Source organism: Sturnira hondurensis, unplaced genomic scaffold (assembly GCF_014824575.4).
Source record: "Sturnira hondurensis isolate 20B ecotype Veracruz unplaced genomic scaffold, ASM1482457v3 Scaffold0022910, whole genome shotgun sequence".
Taxonomy (NCBI): Eukaryota; Metazoa; Chordata; class Mammalia; order Chiroptera; family Phyllostomidae; genus Sturnira; species Sturnira hondurensis.
In genome coordinates, this window is record NW_028095541.1 from 16,912,585 (window position 1) to 16,932,182 (window position 19,598).

At 48.0% G+C, this 19,598-nt stretch overlaps 1 protein-coding gene across 1 annotated transcript; it reads right to left on the reverse strand.

Annotated features, from left to right (window-relative positions):
- Nucleotides 1-403: 403 nt before the first annotated feature.
- On the reverse strand, nucleotides 404-1,847 carry PTF1A (pancreas associated transcription factor 1a). The gene is made up of 2 exons (XM_037037272.1): nucleotides 1,064-1,847; nucleotides 404-697 (listed from the first exon to the last, which is right to left on the reverse strand). The coding sequence occupies exons 1-2, from the start codon at nucleotides 1,845-1,847 to the stop codon at nucleotides 495-497; spliced, it is 987 nt and encodes a 328-aa protein (XP_036893167.1). The 3' UTR covers nucleotides 404-494.
- Nucleotides 1,848-19,598: the final 17,751 nt, after the last annotated feature.

Here is a 19,598-nt window from a genome sequence, read left to right on the forward strand (position 1 = left end):
CGCTCCTTCCAGCTAAGTCTCATTAAAATGCGGTTTCTTAGTAGATAGCTACGTTTTGAGTCTCTGGTTCAGTTATCTTTTACAGGGTAAGTTAATTATTCTTTTTAGAGATATAACTACCCCTATCGTGTATTAAACAAGTAACTTTTAGAAAAAGGTGTAAATAGCATTTATTAACATCGCTTAGAAATAAATCATATCTCGCAATAAATTAGCACGAAGTTTCCTGGGTAGAGTTTTTCCAACAACGTTCTGCCAAAGGTGCTGGGGTGAATCATAGGCTATTGCATATTTTTAGAAAATCAGGATAAATTATATAAATTATATATTTAACAAGAGAATCTATTTCATTACCTGACAGCACAATAAATAGATAAATAACAGTTGATTGCCATTAGAAAAACGTGATTCTTAAATTACATTTACATTATAGATATGTACATGTACAATATGCACAGAGACATAATCAGATCCTCGGTCGAGTCTGGGATTTCTCAGGACACAAACTCAAAGGGCGGTTCGTTTTCTATGTTGTTGAAGGAAGATTTGCTGTTGAGTTTTCTGGGGTCCTCTGGGGTCCACACTTTGGCTGTTCGGATAGTATTTTGTTCTTTGAGTTGTTTTTCATCAGTCCATGAGAGAGAGTGTCCCGCGAGGGGAGGGAGGCCGTAATCCGGGTCGCTGGGGGAGGGGGACCCTAAGGGGGTGAGAAGAGAAAACAGAGGGTGAATATCCCACCCTATTCCCAGCAGAGCCCTGAAGTGCTGTAGGGTCTACTCCCTGGTGACTCGACAGAACAGGCGTCTTAGGTTTCATAAGAATGACCCCTTTCCTCCATTCCACAAGCTCCCAGTATTCTTTCCCCAGAATCCCAGGAGCTACATGTCCATCCGGGTCGTGCGCCCTCTGAGCTGAGGTTAAAGTGGCTTTAAAAAACCCTAAGAAACTCCAACTCGCGCTCAAGGTCGCTGGTGCCCACGAACCATCTGTCCATCTGTCGGTCGGTTTGTCAGCCTGTTCACCCAGTCCCCGTCTCCCTGAGCTGGAATGCGCACACACTTACGGGTGCCCCGATGGCAGATGATGACCTTCTGGGCCTGGCTCCCCGGGCTGTCCCCGCCCAGGCGTCCGCCACCACAGGACCCCCGGCCGCCCCCCGCGCCGCCGCCGCGCAGTGGCAAGTCGGCCTGCACCAACTCGCTGAGGAAGTTGATGTAGCCGATCGCCAGGCGCAGCGTATCCACCTTGGAAAGGCGCTTTTCGTAGGGCAGCGTGGGGATGTGAGAGCGCAGCCCCTCGAAGGCGTCGTTGATGGACTGCATGCGCCGCCGTTCGCGCACGTTAGCGGCCTGTCGCAGCTGCTGCAGCTCCGCCTCCGAGCGCACCCGCCGCCTCCGCCGCGCCGCCACCGCCGCCGCAGCCCCGCTCAGGCCCCGCAGCTGGGTCCCCGGGGACAGCACCGCAGCCCCAGCGCAAGGATAGGCCAGGCACGGGGGTGGCGAGCCGGGCGAGTAGGGGAAGCCGCCGGGGGGCGCGCCTGCCTCGCAGCAGTAGCCAACGCCACCACCGTCTGGATCTCCCGGACCCCCGGAGGGCTGCGCGGGGTGTGCGTGCGGGACGGCCGAGGGCGCGGACTGCAGCAGCAGGCACGCCCCGTCGCGGTAGCAGTACTCGTGCAGCTGGTGGCTGAGGAACTCCACCTCGGCCTGCTCGTCAGCCAGCAGCTCATCGCCATCCTCTAGAGGGTCCCGAGAGGACTGGTCGGTGAAGAAGTCCTCCTCGTCGAAGTAGGGAGACGGGAAGGCGTCAAGGCCCCCGGGGAAGTGCTCTAGCAGCACCGCGTCCATGCTCTGAGCCGCCGCGGGCTCAAAGGAGGGGTGGGTAGCCTGAGGTGGGTCTTTGAACGTTTGACGTTGCAGTTTTTGCTTCTCTGGCAACCACCCTCTCCGTTTCCCGGCTCCTTAAGCTGGAGTCAGTGGGGACGGCCCGCTGGCTCCCCGCCCCCGGCTTCCCTGGAGCGCCCACGTCCACTGCGCTCTGGCGGCGCTCGCGCTACGCTGGGGAGGGCTGTGGCGGACTTGCTGCAGCTAAGGGCCGGCACGCGAGGATTCTTATAACTACATCCACAGGCGCGTGCCAGGGACCCGCGGCGCCAGCCAATCACCGAGCCAGCGGGGAGGGGCAGGGGGCCCTCGGGCGGGGGAGAGGGCCGGGAGGCTCTCTTCGGGTTGGGAGCTCCGAGGAAGGAGAGGAGGCGGGGTCTACGCTGCGAGGGGCCCTTACTACTCCACCCCGCCGGTTCCTCCCGCGTGTGCCTGCGGGGCGCACAGTTCCAAGGGCACCTGCAGCCTGCTGCGCCCCCCGCCTGCTTGCGTGCGCTGCTCAGACTGCCCCCCACCCCCGGGCTAGGGTAGTAGCGCACAGCTTCCTCGCACAGGTACAAAAAGTCCTAGGGGTGCCCTCTGAGGGCCCAGATGGTGGGAGCTGCCTCCTTCTCCGGGGTTGACTCAGAAAATATCTTCAGCCAAGGAAGTCCAGGTTGGTGCATTACGCCATTCCCATACCCTAGGCGCTCTGGCCTACGGCTGGCCTGGGTTCTGTTTCATCCTTGCAACTCTGAAGAACTCTTGTAAAAAGTTTGGCACGGTGTACGCCAGTGGGGTTCGAAGGCGACGCAGTCCAGCCTCCGTAGGCGTCCAGATGCTGCGCGGGGACTATGGGCGCGAGCCTTCAGGCTGCCGGCTCTGGAGCCTGACTCTGGTGCGGGTGTCCGTCTCCACTGACACCGGCTCCAGGTAGGCCTCGCCTCCGGTGCCTTACGCGGCCTAGACAAATTAAAGGGAACACTGGAGAGGCTGTCTCGCAGGGCAGCTCAGTTGGGCATGTTTCATAGGAGAGCAGATCGAAACCTTAAACTGAACTGTCTGCTATGGTGCAGTCCCGAGGAAGGGTGCGACGTTAAAGGACAGAGTGGGACCGTTTTCAAACTTGAGTCGCTCACCCTTCTGACTGATAACCAAGACCATCCTTGAATATTTTATTCTTTTTCGAGCTTAAGCCGCCCCCTCCCCACGCACAACGTATGCGCTGTGCCCATACTTTAGAACAGACTGCAATGCAAAACGGGTTCCTCAGTTTAAGAGTAACAAACAATCATTTTCAAGGTCAGGCAATTCCTGTTAAAAAACGATTTCCCGCTTCCATTCCTGGAGACTTAAGAAATGCAGCCGATAGCGGGTGTTCTCTCAATAGAGGACGGAGGCACGGTCTTCCTGGGTCAGTGGATTCTTTTTTCAGATCCTTGTCCCACCAGAGGCTTCTAGTGGGTGTTCATACTCATCTCAACATCCAAGGCCATGCCTCTTAAGAATTACTATTTAAACAAGCTTCTTGCCCTGGCTGGTGTGTCTTAGTGGATTGAGTGCTGGCCTGCGAACCAAAGGGTCATAGGCTTGATTCCCAGTCAGGGCACAGGCCTGGGTTCTGAGCCAGGTCCTCAGTAGGGGACGCTCAAGAAGCAACCACACATTGACGTTTCCCTCAGTCTACTCTCTCCCCTCCCTCCCTTTCCCTCTCTCTAAAAACAAATAAATAAATCTTTAAACAAGCTTCTTGTTTTTAGACATTACACTGTATTTAACTGAATTCTGAGACAAAAAGAACTTCGTAAGATTAGAAGATCAGAGATTACTCAACCTGGGGTGGAGCAGAGATGGTTGTCAAGGACCTCAGACAATTTCAAGCCAAAGACTTGCTGCTTTTCAGCATAGTCTGTCCTGTTAGCTTCTTAGCCTTTCCTAGGGAGGTGGTTGTCCTTAAAGCAATGCAAAGGTAGACAGGTCCCCTGTGGCAGAGCCCTAGGGTCAGTGTCCTTCATTCAGACTCACCTTTCTCACCTCAAGAAGAGGGGAACTGGGGGCAGGGGGGTCAAGAGCAGGGGTCTAACCAGCTTGTGGTATACATCCAATTCTCTTCACATTGACAAGGCCTTCCTCCCCTTCCCTCACTTGGTTAGATTAAGACCCTGTGGGAACATGCCCTTGGGTCAACCTGACAACTTGGAAGGGTAACAAATGACCAGACTTCCACACTTACCCCAAATAATAGGTAGCCATTCAGTGAAGGAGAGACTGGATGCCAGCCTAGGAAGCCCCTCTTTGGGATCTATCTCTAATAGCCCTGGGTGGGTCTTGGGAAAGTATGTTTGTGTCACAGATATGTTTGAGCAGGCATGGCTTGGGGACATAGGAGTCAGTGAGTATATATCTGGGCAACTTTTTACCCAGTGTGATTTTAACAGTTTCCAGTGAAAATCACCTTACATGTGCTTGAAAACTTTGTGGAAGGGTACAGAAATCGACCTTGGGCACCCAGGTGAGCTACTGCTAAGTCAACTGCTGGTAGAAAGCCTTACTATCCCATGACGCTGAATAGGACATGGTTGTTCTAGAGTAGAGTGTCAAACTCATTTTCACTGGGGACCACATTGGCCTCCAGGTTGCCTTCAAAGGCTGAAATAAATTTAGGACTGTATAAATGTGACTACTCCTTAACTGTTACGGAGTTGAAATTACATTCAGCCCTTTAAAGGCAACGATGAGGCTGATGTGCCTCCCCCCCGCCCCCCGCCTCGTGAAAATGACTTTGACACCCCTGTCTAGAGCATGCAGCTCCCAGACTGCACGGGAAAGCATGGGGTAGGAGAAAATAAAAGATATTCACCTGTGCAAGACAACCCTCCTCACCCTCTCCCTCCCTCCCCCACCCACCCTTTGAGGATTTTCCCTCTGAGGTTTGCTGGCTGTCTGCAGACTGGTACCACTGGGAAGTGAAAGCTGGGCCTGCAGATGCTGAGACTGGGATACTGGTGTAGGCATTCATGCATGCAAATGGACACACACGCATACACATTCTGTCCCTAAGTAAGGCAAGATTGTTCTTTTCTCTAATAAAAAGAAGAAAGACTTCACCATTAATAAAGGAAATTTTCTCTGGGCCATTGGAGGGCACAACAGTGTGGATAGAGGCCCTTTGCCTCTCGAAGCAACAGGTTAGGAGAGAAGATGACTGGGATAGAACCTTGTCTTGCCAGGTTAGAGATCCAAACTCTCACTCCAGCCCCACCCTCCTCACTGCCCAGGTCCCCTGAGCAGCCGGGGAACATGGAGAAAGACAAGATCGAGAGTTTCCAGGCGCTTCATGGAGGTCTGGGGCACTGCTTCAAGCCTCTCTACCCTCTGTCCTCAGGAGAAATGTCCTCTAACCTTAAGAATCCCTGCCTCATTGTCAAATAGCATCATCCCACAGGCAGTGGCAGGGACACTTGGTTCTTCTTAGTGCCAAATTCTGGTGAGGCCTCGACATATTTTCAAGTCTTTTGAAAGGAACTCAGCTCTGGGCCCGGTAGACCCTCACTACACCTTCAAGGCTGCTCAGAAGCCTCTGCTGTCTTGGAGGTGCTGTTTCAGGAGACCTTCTGGAAAGTGCTACTGGGCACTAATGAGGCCTTGTTGCACCTCTTTCTTCCTCCCTGCCTCCTTCCCTCCCAGGGGTCTCAAGGGTCTGAATCCTTGTTCATTCTTCTCATTGTATATTTCAAAACTCTCTCCAGATTCTAGGAACAATGACTGAGGGCTTGGAACCCACGTCCTGGCTCCCTCCCAGGATGAATTTTGGGTAGAGCCCACTAATGGAAAATGTGTCATCCACGCTCTCCATCCTTCAGCTTCCCCTTCCTACGTTCCTATAGTGCTGGATGCCGCTTAGCTGAGTCTTCCCTGACAGAGCCTAAACTCCACAGATACCAGGTGTCCCCAGAGTATTCCACTCCCCTCTTCGTGCTTACAAGCAGGTACTTGTGGATGTGACTCATGGCCTATCTCCCCACTTGAAAATGGGTTCATATTAATTCCTCCTGACCAAATTGTCCCCTCCCTCATTCCTAAACACAGGGTGATGCCCAGTGTCTGGCTGGTCCTCTTCTGTGTCTTTCCCTCCCTTCTTTGCCACCACCTTCCTCCCCTGTTCTGTGAAACCTTTCTTCTCCCCACTTGGGTGCCCTCATCAACCCACCCTTTATTCCTATAACCTTAGGAAAGGGTTTGAAAACTAAAATCACCGGTTAATGCTGAAAGATCTCTGAAGTCCACGGGGGTTCAGACTTCCCTAAGGTCACACAGCGGGTTACTGTCAGTCCTCAGCAGGACTGAGGTCCCGATCCACCTCAGCTCAGTGCTGGTTCCACTGGCTGCTGAGAGAAGATTCCAACTCTGCCTCCATTCACTCATCAAAGGTATGTTTATATTCGTATGCAACATAGTCAGTATAGACCTCGTTGTAAACTGTCCCAGATTATCAAGTACCACCTTTGTGGTCTCCAGCCTTGACTCTCCAGAGTCCTGGCTGCACAACCTGATGTGCTGCGGAAGGAATCACTGAATGATGCAGTTCCCAGCATAAGACAAAGTATGTAAAATTAAATATAGGGTTATGGGACTTATACTGGTCCTCAAAGTCATATGATATAGATTATGGATGTTTTATCCACTCAGAAGGTCTGTTGTGACCAGGTGACATTTTGTTCCATCTAGGAAGTGACTGGCAGAGAAGATACCAAATTCCTTGACTTAGTGTAAAAGGTCTTCCTTTAACTGCCTCCCCCCCATTCTCCTTGTGTATTTGCTTCACCATCAGCTGACTGTTCATATCATCAGATGCCATGATCCCTCTCTGGTCTTCGTTTCCCTCCCACTCTTCATCCCACTAGTCTGAGCTCCTTGGTTTGGTTTGAAGGTCTTATATTTATTCTGTCATAAAACAGGTAAGAGGAAGAAGACTAACATTAGAAGAGGAGGGAATGAGCATTTGAGAGGACTTTCAGACAAGTTTATCATTCACCCTCCTAATTCTGCAGGCTGAAGGGTATCTTTCTTATTTCAACCAATGAATAAATGACATTTGGCCTTAAATCCATGGTTGCATGACCAGTAAGAGAAAGGGTCAGAGTTAACACCAGGTTCTGCTTAACACCTGGTTTTGGCTTAACACCTATTTGTGTTATATAGCATCTCTCTGCCCCTCCTTTGTCTCTACGTTTAACATGGCTGATTAAATAGGATTTTCACATGGATTGGCTTTATTTGTTCCTAATACAGCAATGTGAGATAAGCAGGCAGATATTTTTGTTATGTGCAAGTAGTAAGATTCAGAAAGGCTGAGTCACTCTCCTAGAGGAACACAGCCACCACTGTGGAGCCTCGAACAGAAATGAGTGGATTTCTAGCACAAAGGGATAGGGCGTCAGCATCACTTCCCAGGGGTTCCCATTAGACACTCTCCACTCTGAGGCTGCGTGGACCAACATACAAACCTGGCCTATGTCCCATCTGGGGGCCCGGGCAGGAGGCACATGGTTTTCACGAAACAGAAAATTCAAGTGTTGAACACCCACTGCCCTCCTTCTTGCCTTTACATTTCCATTTGTTAAATATTAATTTTTTGAGGGAGAAACACTGAAATGCTGATATAATTATCTAAATAAGTGGTTTCTGCCAAGGTTATCTGGTGAATAGCAAAGCTTCTGAGATTTGTCCTTCAGCTTTGTTATTCCGAAAGGTGTTTGGACCTTTAGTAATGTAAACACCACAAGTCATTATTACAAGACTCCTTCCTCTTGGCCTTCATAGTGAACAGTGCAATGAAAAATAAATGAGCTTAATACAAACAGGAAATTCGGGCTTTTTTTTCTGTTTCTTTCCAAAGCTATATGTGTTTTCTCAATTCAAGTCCATCTGTAGGGCCTTATGTGAATTATGGTACATCCATATAATAGAATATTCAGCAGGAAACCCATGACTGATGTGGCTCAGTTGGTTGGAGTGTTGTCCCATAAACCAAAAGGCGGTGGTTGGATTCCTGGTCAGGGCACATGGCTAGGTTTAGTCCTGATGGGTATGTGATCCATGTTTCTCTCCCTCTCCCACTTTCTCTAAAATCAATAAGCATGTCAATAAGCAATCAATAAGAATGCTTTCAATGTAGTGATGTGAAATTATGTTCAAGATACGTCATTAAGAAAGAGTGGCTAATACACTCGCACTTGCATTTTTGAAGAAAGGACAATGGGTATGTGTTAGTGCATTTGTTTGTGGAGGCGTCAAATGTTTCTAAATGGCCACACAAGAAACTGAGAAACCAATTGAGTGGCTAATGGATGGAAGTTTCCATTGTATACTGTTTTGAATCTTCTGACTTTCAAAATACAGTAGCCCTCCCTTTTCCACAGGAGATATAATTCCAAGACCCCCCCCCATTGGATGCCTGAAACCAGGAACAGTACTGAATTCTGTATATACTATGTTTTTTCCCTATACTATATATCTGTGATAAAGTTTACTTGATAAATTAAGCATGGTAAAACCTTAACAACAATCACTAATAAAATAGGGCAATTATAACATATACTGTAATAAAAGTTATGTGAAGGTGGTTCTCTCTCTTGAAATATCTTACTGTATTCTACTCACCCTTTCACTGGAAGGTGGCACCTTGTGTTTTCCCTTTGGCGTCTCAGAATTGCCTGCATCACTACTCTTACGCCTCCAGACAGCCGTTAAGTAAAATGAGGGTGACTTGACTGCGAGCACTGCCGTGCCCCTACAGTCTCTATGAAATCGAGACTAAGTGGCCAGCGGGTGGATGACATACGGGATGGAGACGCAGCACAAAAGGATGATTCACATCCTGGGCAGGAGGAACAGAGGGGGATGGCACTGATTTATCAAGTGACTCCAAATAGAACACAATTCAAGCTTATGAATTGTGTATTTGGGCAATTTTTCATTTAATATTGGTAAGTTATGGTTGACCATAGGTGACTGAGACCAAGGAGGGCAAAAACCACAAATAAGGGAGGGAGGACTACTGTAGGTAAACATACATGCAGAGCATTTTTAAAAAATTAGTGAACTTATTTTAAAAGAAACTTAGAGTTTATGATCTTTCCATGTGAGTCCTGGAGGAGCCCTCCACAGAGCTTGGTCAGTAGCTTGTGTCATCTTCAAGGTCAGCGTAAACCTCTGGTAGAATGGCCCAGTGAGGGCTGGCAGGCGTCAGGCCCTGAGCAAGCCCTTTCTGCAACTGTCTAAGTCCTGCATGGCGTGCAGTGGAAGTGGATGGCATTGGATAAAATGCTATTCCGTGCATGAAATCAACATCAAACAAAATTTAGAGGGATTTGACCATAATAAAGAAAATTAAAAATTATTAAATGCTCATTAAAACTACCACAGTGTCTGCATTGTCCACCATCCCACAGCCTATCAGTGACTACTGTCAACATTTTGGTCTATTTTTCTTCCATGCGTGTTTAGTTTTGTATCTTGCACTTTTTTCTTCAACTGAGTATCTTCACAATTTTCCCATATCCTTACTGACAAGCTTTCATGGTGGTGTGATGTCGTTATATGACTTCACCATTGGATAAGTTTATTTTCACTCGAGCACCACTTAATCCTGAGAACTCCCAGGTCAGGTCAGACTTTCTGCATCTCTTAGGGTGCCTTTGTATCTTGTCTGTGGTATGACTATATTCCTTGCTTGACAGGCCATGATTTTGATTCCCTCAGAGTCTTTTCTACCTCATATCAATAATAGTAACTTTCACTCATATCAGTGGTCCTGAATATATTGGTGTATTGCAGTGACATTGTTGTTCCCTTAAAATCCTATCTAGAGCAAAACCTCATTGTCAGGTGGGCTAACCTGTGGTTAAAAAAGCTAGTGCCAGACCATGCTTGGTTCAAGCAGGGAAGTGCTTTGTATTAGCCAAGGAACATCAGTTATTTGGGAAAGCTGCTTGGGAATATAGTTTTCATGCCTGTACACCTGCATACCCCACCATGCCTCAGGTTGTACACCGCATGACCCAACTTAAAGGTTTGTGCCTATTTTTGTCATGTGGGAAGTAGCACCCACCTTCTGCTTCAGTCCCCAGGCATCAGAGAGGCTGGGTAGCCCAGAATTCTTGAGTGTGGGCACTGGAGCCTGAAGGCCTGGAGCCCTAGTGGCTCTGCTGCCAACCGCCCGTGTGGGCAAATTACCTAATCTTTCTGTGCCAGCAACTGGGCAGCAGCTAGCTTCCTCCTGCCCTGTATTCTTCCATTCTTACTGGCCTTGCAGAGAAGACAGAGGCCTCTTCTCACCTGGAAGGAAAAATAATTTGGGCCTGTTATATGATACAATCTGCTCATGCTTCTGAAATCAGTGGGTTATATTTACGGTCTTTTTTGCTCTTCACCACAGAGGGGGTTTCCATGCCCAGGAGAGTGATTTTCCTGATTAGGACCTATCTTGGATCACTTATGTCCATGGACCTCCAATTTTCTGGATCCCTATTTTTTCTTTTTAAGATTTCATTTATTTATTTTTAGAGAGGGAGAAGAGAGGGATAAAAAGGGAGAGTGAAACATCAGTGTGTGGTTGCCTCTAGTGCACCTCCTACTGGGCACCTGGCCTGCAAGCCAGGCATATGCTTGGACTGGGAATCAAACCAGTGACACTTTGGTTAGCATGCCTGTGCTCAATCCACTGAGCTACACCAATCAGGGCTGGATCCATATTTCTTAAATCAAGGCTCCAGAAGTTAATTATGACATTTTTCCAATTGTGTGACCTTTTTTACATGATAATCTTGAAAAATTATGACAACAAAGTGTGAGTATGTTCTGACACATCTGGATGAGTACCTTATAAACCGGCCCCATCACTGGCTTGGAGACTGAATCTTGTTTACACCTGTGTTAAAGATTGTGATGGTGCCAAACAGGCTGTTTTAACTGAATCACACAATGGAAAACACACAGATATTGTGCTTGTGCCAAGAAAAGGCCAAATAACTACAAAACAGCTAAGCTGGGGGAGGAATGGTTGTTACATGCCGCACAGTGGACCGAGCAGAGGGACCAGCATCATGGCGGCTCTGCAGCTGGTAAGTGTCCGTGCCACAGTCATATCATCGCTCACACTAAATTGAGGTTTATTTGAGTTCCACTGATTTATAGATTTAAAATTTTGCATCTTTATTTTTTAGTTCTGTAGTTATTTAAGAACAACATACATAAAGAATTTATACTAACCTTATACTTGTGACTATTTAAGCAATTTTATATTAATAAGTATTTAAACTGAGATGGAGAGACCATAAAAGCTTTCATTGGTTATTGTTTTGATTTCCTATGAAAGGGTAAAAATTTTATGTGTGAGTATACATATGCATATATGTATATTTATAAATAATATACCCACCTATAAATACATGCATACATTAAAAGTCAAGTTTAAGAAACACTTCCAGAGCCTGGCTGGTATAGCTCAGTGGATTGAGTGCAGGCCTGAGAACCAGAGGATCGCAGTTTGATTCCCAGTCAGGGCACATGCCTGGGTTGCAGGCCAGTTCCCGGCAGGGGATGCACAAGAGGCAACCATACGCTGATATTTCTCTCCCTCTCTCCTTCCCTTCCCCTCTAAAGATAAATAAAAATGAAAAAAAAAGAAACACTTCCAGCTGATTATCAAACTATCTATGTTTGGTTTCAGGTGAGGTGATTAGAAGGCAGAGAAGAAAAGGGAGGGGGAAGCAGAAGAAAAAAGAAATGAAGTAAAATGAGAGGGGGAAATCAAGAGGAAGGTTTAAAAGTGAGAAAGAAGAACATTTTGAAATGTGAAAGAGTGGAGAATAGAAAACATGGACATTTGACTCACAGAAGTCTGAATGCAAATTCAAACAGCTGCCTCCACTCCCCTTCCCCATCCTAGCCATGCTGTGGCCTCATGATGACCAGTATATGCCCCACCAAGACCCGTGTCCTCAAAGAAATCCCAGTGCTCCAAATTATCCTTCTTGCCCTCTTTAAAAGCCAATTGCTTCAGGGTCATTGGTCTCAGTGAGAGGCCATAAAGGAGAACATCTGCTCTACCAAGGTGTGAGCAACACATAGCAACCAAATCATTCTCTCTTTGGCATTTTATTAGTGCCCTTGAAAGGTACTGCCATAAACCACAGGAACGGATTTTTTAAATGTGGCGTTTGTGGCCTTATTGCAGTCTTTTGAAAGTGTTTTGAGCATAATTGGGGATTTCCTTATGTCCCTTGAATCACCTTTATTGGGCCATTGCCAGCCTTGGAAGCCTGTTTTCCTATATTTACCTCATGGTGGAAGAAATACCAGTAACTTAATATATGCAGATGACACCATCTTACTGGCAGACAGTAGCAAACATGTGAAACAACTTCTGATAAAATCAAAGGAAGAAAGTGTCAAAGAAGAACTGCATCTGAACATCACAGACATAAATTGTTGCTACAGAAGAAATGCACAAGTTTAATATAGACAAGGAAGGCACTGAAACTGTTGAAGATTTTGCTTACCATGTTTCAGTCAATTCAAATGAAGACTGAAGCCAAGGAATCAAGAGAAGGCTGAGACGCAGAAGGGCAGCAATGGGAGAATTAGGAAAGATGACTAAGAGCAAGGATGTGTCATTAGAGACCAAGGTGAAGATCACACACAGCCTTATATTCCCAGTTACTATGTACAATTGTGAAAATTGGACAGTGAAGGAGGCTGGTTGGAAAAAGTGATTCATTTGGAATATGGTATTGGAGGAGAGCTCTATGGATATCCCAAACTGCCAGAAAGACAAAGAAGTGGGCCCTAAAGCAAATTAAGCCTGAAACTTCGCTGGAGGCAGAAATGACAAAACTGAAGTTGTTCTGCTTCAGGCGCATCACGAGAAGGCAGAGTTCTCTGAAAAAGACAATAATGCTGAGAAGCATAGGAAGGCAGCAGGACGGGAGAAAGACCAAAAACGAGATGAGCTGACTGCATGAAACAAGCCACAGGCACGTGTCCACAGGAGCTGAGCAGGGCTGTTGAGAACAGGACACTGTGGACACCACCCATTCATAGAGTGGCCAGGAGTCAGAGCTGACTCAGGGGCAGGTAACTCACACATACCTCCTGGTGGAACATCTTATTTTCTCACATGCTCCTGATCTTTGTATCTTTTTTCCCCCAGGAGCCTGGAATTACCAGGCCTGAGTACAGACTCAATGTGAAAATTCAAGATGGAGCCAAGTATATGTGTAGAGACTCCTGAGAATGTTAAGGGATATACCAGGTAGAGCCAAAGCTGCAAACACATCATCCCTTTGATGACATTTCCCTATTCTGATTAAAATGATGCGAGGGATTTATATTGTCATTGGCCTGAGGAGTCCCCAGTACTTAAGGGACACTTTAGTGACTGCATAGGTTTGAGTAGGGCAGAAGGGAAGGTGCAGAAGGATCAGGTTATGCTTTCTGGGTGCTTTACAAAGAAGAATTAGCCTGTGGTTTGTTTTGCAATTCCTTGATGATTATCGATGTACTGATGTGGAGCATCTTTTCACATGTCTGCTTGCCACCTGTATGTCTTGTTTAGAAAATGCCTGTTTAAGTCCTCTGCCCAATTTTTAATTACCTTCTTTTTGTTTTTTGACATTAAGTTCTGAAAGTTTTTTATATATTTTGGATATTAACCCACTATCAATTATATGATTTGAAAATATCTCCTCCCATTAGGTAAATTGCCTTTTCATTTTGTTGTTGGTTTCCTTTGCCATGCAAAAGCTTTTTAGTTTCATACAATCGCATTAATTTATTTTTGATTTTATTGCTCTGGCCTGAGGAGATTGGTCCAAAAAACTATTGCTAAGACTGATGTCAAAGATCTTACTGCTTATGTTTTCTTCTAGTTTTGTGGTTTCAGGCCTTACATTCAAATCTGGATATTATAAAAAAGACAAAAAATAACAAGTATTAATGACACTATGAAGAAAAGGGAACTCTCATATACTGTTGATGGGAATATAAAATGGTGTGGTCACTGTGGAAAATAGTATGGAGGTTTCTTTAAAAATTAAAAGTAGAACTTCCCTAAGATCCAGAAATTCCACTTCTGGGATTTATTTTAAGAAAACAAAAACAGCCCTGGCTGGTGTAGCTCAGTGGATTGAGTGCGGGCCTGTGAAGCAAAGGGTCGCTGGTTCGATTCCCAGTCAGGGCACATGCCTGGGTTGTGGGCCAGGTCCCCATGTGGGGGACACATGGGAGACAACCACACACTGATGTTTCTCTCCCTCTCTTTCTCCTTCTCTTTCCTTCTCTCTAAAAATAAATAAATAAATATTTAAAAAAGAAAACAAAAACATTAATTTGAAGACATATATACACCCCTATGTTAATTATAGTGTTATTTATAATAGCCAAGAATGATGTCAACTTAATTGTCCATTGATAGATGAATGGATGAAGAAGATACAATGAAATATTACTCAACCATAAAAAGAAGGAAACCTTGCCATCTGCAACAAGGTGGGTAGACCTAAGGAATATTATGTTAAGTGAAATACCAGAAAAAGAAAGACAAGTACCATATGATTTCACTTATATGTGGAACCTAAAAAACAAAACAAATGAACAAACAAAACAGAAACAGACTCCTACATACAGGAAACAAACTGGTGGTTACCAGAGAAGGGAGGGGTTGGGGCATGAAAGAGGTGAAGGGATATAAGAGGTACAAACTTCCAGTTATAAAATAAATAAGTTGTGGGAATGTAATGTACAGCATAGGGAATGTAGCCAATAACATTGTAATAAGTTTGTATGGTGATAGGTGTAATTAGACATATTGTAGGGATCATTTTATGTATAAAAATATCAAATCACTATAATATGCACCCAAAACTAATAAGATATTGTATGTCAATTATACATTAATTTTTTAAAACTGGAGGGGAAAAAAAGAATTAACCTGAAAAGCTTCTACCATAAGGTAGGTACCCATGTTGTGGCTTCTCTTAGGACAAGTCACATGAAATTCACAGACATATAGTAATAGAGAGCAGAGACTGAAATAAACATGAAATGAACAAATATAATTATTATTATGGCATTTCAAGAAATAAAAAAAGTTATGAAGGGTGAGGTAAAGAGAAATGATTAGACTGGAAATGTAGGAAAGGTCTAGATGAAGAAAGACCTTATGAGCTGTGTTAATGAGTGTGGTCTAGTACAGATGCGACATTTCCAGAATGGATAAGAGCCATTGGGATATGAGAAGAAAATATGAGAGCTATCATCTACATTTTATCTCATTCCTTAAAAATGTATATGTCTTGTACATTTTTATAATGTATATAATTGATTAGTACAGTAGCACTACCATAGCACATGCTTATAAGTTATAAGTGATTAATCATGAAATGAAGAACTATTGAAGGGTTTTAGTCATGGGGTAGCAAGATCAAGTTTGCCATTCAGGAAGGCTACTGAGGCAGCAGTGTGGGGAGTAGCTTGGAGCAATGCAAGATTACAGGCAGGGAGACCAGTCAGAAGGCTGCAACAGGAGAACAGCTGAGAGATTATAAAGGCCTGGACTGGGTAGTGGCTGGGCAGATTGGAGAGAGATTTTGGAGAGAGAATTGCTAGGACTTGGTGACATACTAAACATGAGGCTTGGAGAAGAGAGAGAAACATATGATATCAAGAATTCTGCTCTTGGTGTCAGGATGGATGGATTCTGCTCTTGGTGTCAGGCCTATTTACTGCAGGTTTAGGCAAGATAAGTCCTGGAAAGTGTCCTTAAATTTGGAGACATGGGAGTTAAAGGTGAGAATGACTGAAGAGAATTTCAGTGTGAGAGTGTGGGGCAGAATGCAGTGTGCTAAAGACTGAATAAAAATAAACAGAGACACCTGTTTTAGTCAGCTTACTTGTGATGATAGAGCAGGGGTGATTCTGTCTTTTGGACTTTTTTTTTTTTAAAGACGGGAATGGCTTTCTTTCACCTTGTAAGGAATCTATTCTCTCCCTTTCAGTCACCTTTCAAACTGTTCTTTTTAGACAAATATCCGTCTTCTTCATCCTGTTCACCATTGTTTCCCCAACTTCCCTGTTACTTTAAGAAAATGTCTCATTTGAAATCTAATTCTAATGATAGATGACACACATAAAAGTAATGATGGTGCAAGAAAGGAAAGGAAGTTTCCGGGTAATAGTACACAAGGAAACAAGGCAGACAGCCTGTGAACCCTTCCGGAGTGCTTCGATGTGTCTTCTAGACACATGTAAAGTTTCTGCCTGCCTCCGCCTTTTTCAGGTTGGCCCTGAGCATCGTTGAACACCACTTTTTAGAAAATTGTCTTATTGTCATGCAGTGTCTTGTTGTGCTATTTTTCTTTTTCAGTGTTTTGGAAGGTTTTCGAAGTAAACTTCAGTAACAATCTCCACCCCCCCCCCATTCCCAAGGGGAAAAAGCATTTTGAGGTTTTACTTTATAGAAGTAAACTGGAAAGGCTTACCAGGCCTTTGGGGGTATAGGGGCCCACGCAGGTGACCCATTGAGGGTATGGCACCTTCCTTCATTTTTTCTGCGCAGGCTGTGACCCCCACCAGTGAGGAGAGGACCGGTGCTTTAACCAAGAACATTTGTTAAACTTGCACACAGGATAAGGTCAGTCTTTGTACAGAAGATTGACAAGGAGAGAATGGACCTGGGGAGGAAAGTTCAAGTGAAATCCAGGCAAGCCCCTGGGAGCCTAAGCAGCCCAACGCGTGGGCAAAATGCCACTCCCCGCCCCCCTCCCCCCTGCCCCTCCCCTGCCCCAAAGGCACTGGCCTCCATCAGGAAGTTCTAGCTTCCAGTGACCTCCCTCTGCCCTCACCCTTGAAACTGGGTCGCGCTGTACAGAGGCCCAGACCCTCTGCGGACTTCCTTCTCCATCAAATGAAGCCCATAAATAACACACTGCAGCCCCCTCCACCTCTGTCCCTCCGCTACTTTCTCTGCCACCCACCACAGGACCCGGGACTGCACGCCAGGCTGGCTGCTCTCCAAGCAGAGCAGAAAGCGAAGCCGCGCGAGTGGCAGCGGCGGCGGGCAGACCCCTCCTCCGTCCCCTCCCCAGACCCCGCGGCTCCGCCTCCCTCCCCCGCAGTCCCGGGGCGAATGTGTAGTCGACACCTGCAGCACGGGCGGCCGCCGGGCTTTCCCGACACAAGGCGCTGGTACCTGAGCCCTTGACTGGTAATGCACCGTAAACAGCTCTTTTCAGGCCCTTTCAGATTCGGAGCGCGAGGGTCACCGTGTCTACAAACCCCTCTGTGTCCGCCACGTCTCCCGGCCCCGGGTGCCCGGGCCTCCAGCCGCGGAGCACGCCGGTCCGTGGGAATCCTAACACTTGTGCCCGGCGGGACCCGCGGGGCGGGGGAGGGGGAGCGAGACCACCCGGCCCTCCCCTACCCCAGCCGCCTGCGCGCGCCCCCGCCAGCTCACAGAGAGCAGGGAGTGGAACGAATGGGTGCTGGCGTCCTCAGATGCTCGCGGAAATCAAATGATGAGGCGGGAGGGACCCCTACCTCCTCCTCATAGCCGACGCCCACTGGGCTCCCGAAAGTAGAATGCTGGCACCGACAGGCACAGCGTCGCGTCCCCCTTTTCTAACCTGCGGGCTTGGGCTGCTCAAAACCGAAGGCCCCGCGTGCTGAAGCGCGATCCGGATCCAGGGAGGCTCCAGCTCCGCGCTCACAGCCCTTGAGAGACGATAGGTTTGGGGAGGGAAGCTGTACCTGTGGCACAGGTGGCCCAGTGAATGAGACCGAGCCGGTGCTATCAGCAGACGGACGAGCTCTGGGTCAAAGCGGGCGCCAGCATTGCTGCCACGAAGGGATTGTCCCTGGCCATCTCCAAGGCCCAGGTTTGGCCGCGAGCTCAGAGCACGGGGTCCTAAAACGGAGAGGCAGATAAAGAGAAAAGGTGTCCTCAGTGTTTCCCCTAAACAGCGTCCAACGTGTCCCTGAAACACGGGAATGGTAGGATGTCTTGCTAGGGACAGAACATCCACAAACCGTACAGCCTCGGCCACTGTCTTTTGCCAGCCACGGTTCCATCCGTCCGCCTAGTCTGGCAATGCAGAGAGAGAGAGAGAGGAAAAAGCGACGCAGAGCGCGCCGTGCTGCGGGACTGCATGCGCCGCTGGCCGAGGTCGCCCAAACCGCGCGGAGGAGCCGCCGCCACGCTGGACCGCCGGCAGGGGGGCGCGCGGAGGGCGGCGCTGGAGGAAACGCGGGGCCCGAGGCCAGCGCTCTGGCGCCTCTCGCTCCCTCCCGGGGGCCGCAGGGAACCGAGGTTACCTGGGGAGCGGGGCTTTGTCGGCCACGCTGGCTCTCCGCGGTCCCAGAACTAATTAAACGCCTCTTTTGGCGGAGGGAATCGTAGGGTTCGCCGGAGGTGGGGCGTGTGGGGGCAGCATGTGGGCACCGAATAATCAACCCCATTCTTGCGCGTCTACAAAACCCGCCGCGCAGCGAGAAGTGAACAGCGGCCTCCTGAATGGCGGTTTCAAAAAGCGACACCTGCAAGCGCGGCCGGTTGTGAATTGAATGGAGTCAAATGCGGCGCCCGCTAGTACCTGAGCCGCGAGCTATTAGTGTCAGGCGCGCCCGATCGCCTGGGCCGGGAAGCGCGCGGCCGGGCCTCCGGAGCTGAATGCGACAAGCTGCGGCGCGGCCGCTCCATGGGAATGTCGCCACTTGTGCTGCTTGCTGTCGGGAGGGGGTGCGCTGCCCTTTCAGAGACAGACACAATTAGGCAAAATGCTCAATGAACATTATAAATGATGTGCGATCGCTCTGCAGATTGCCTGGCAAATCAAATTATATGGTCGCTCGCGGGCGATTTCCATGTGCTTTTAAAACTTAAACAGGTATTCGCTGATTTAAAAAAAGGAGGGGTGCGACTCAGGGATTCCGGAAAATACAACTGAAAGACTCCGTGTTGAATATTCACACGTCCCCTTTGTTAGAGATTGACTTCACAATGGGCTTGGGGAGGGGTGCGTTTGGACGAGACACATTTTTTACTGTCTTACATGCTGCAGTGGAAGGCACCAGAAGTTTGCATTTATTACAATTCACAATTACAGTGGGACCCTTTTTCTTTTAAGCCTAAAATTCTTCTCATAATGAATGACTTCGGAGCTACTGTCATTCTAATCAGATGGAACAAACATTCTAATCAGATGGAAGCTGGCCCGGGTGGGCATGGCGGGGAGGGGTTGGGAGAGACCCGCGCTTCTCCCTGGCGCTAATGCTAACCTTGGAGGGAGCCGGCTGGGGGAAGCCATTGCTCCTTGCTGTGCACAGTCCTGGCTCTGGGACCCGGGCGCCGCCGGGCGGCTCCCTGGCTGCCCATAGGCCTCCCCGCGGCCCGCCGCGCTCTGTGGCGAGCAGCGGTCTGACTGAGCGAGAGGAAGCAGCGCCCAGGGCAGCGCCGGCAGCAGCATCCACTCGGGCACCCCTCCTTCCGCCCCAGGTTGGCGCTGCGCTCCGCGGCTGGCGACTCCAGGAGAAGGGGCAGCTGGAGTCGCCCAGATTGCGCGGAACCCTGCCGAGGCCAGGAGCCGCGCCGCAGGCAAGGGGCTGTCACCCAGGAAGAGCAGAGTCGATTTTAGCTACTAAAAAAGGAAGCAAGGAAGCGGCAGCAATCCTCTGCCT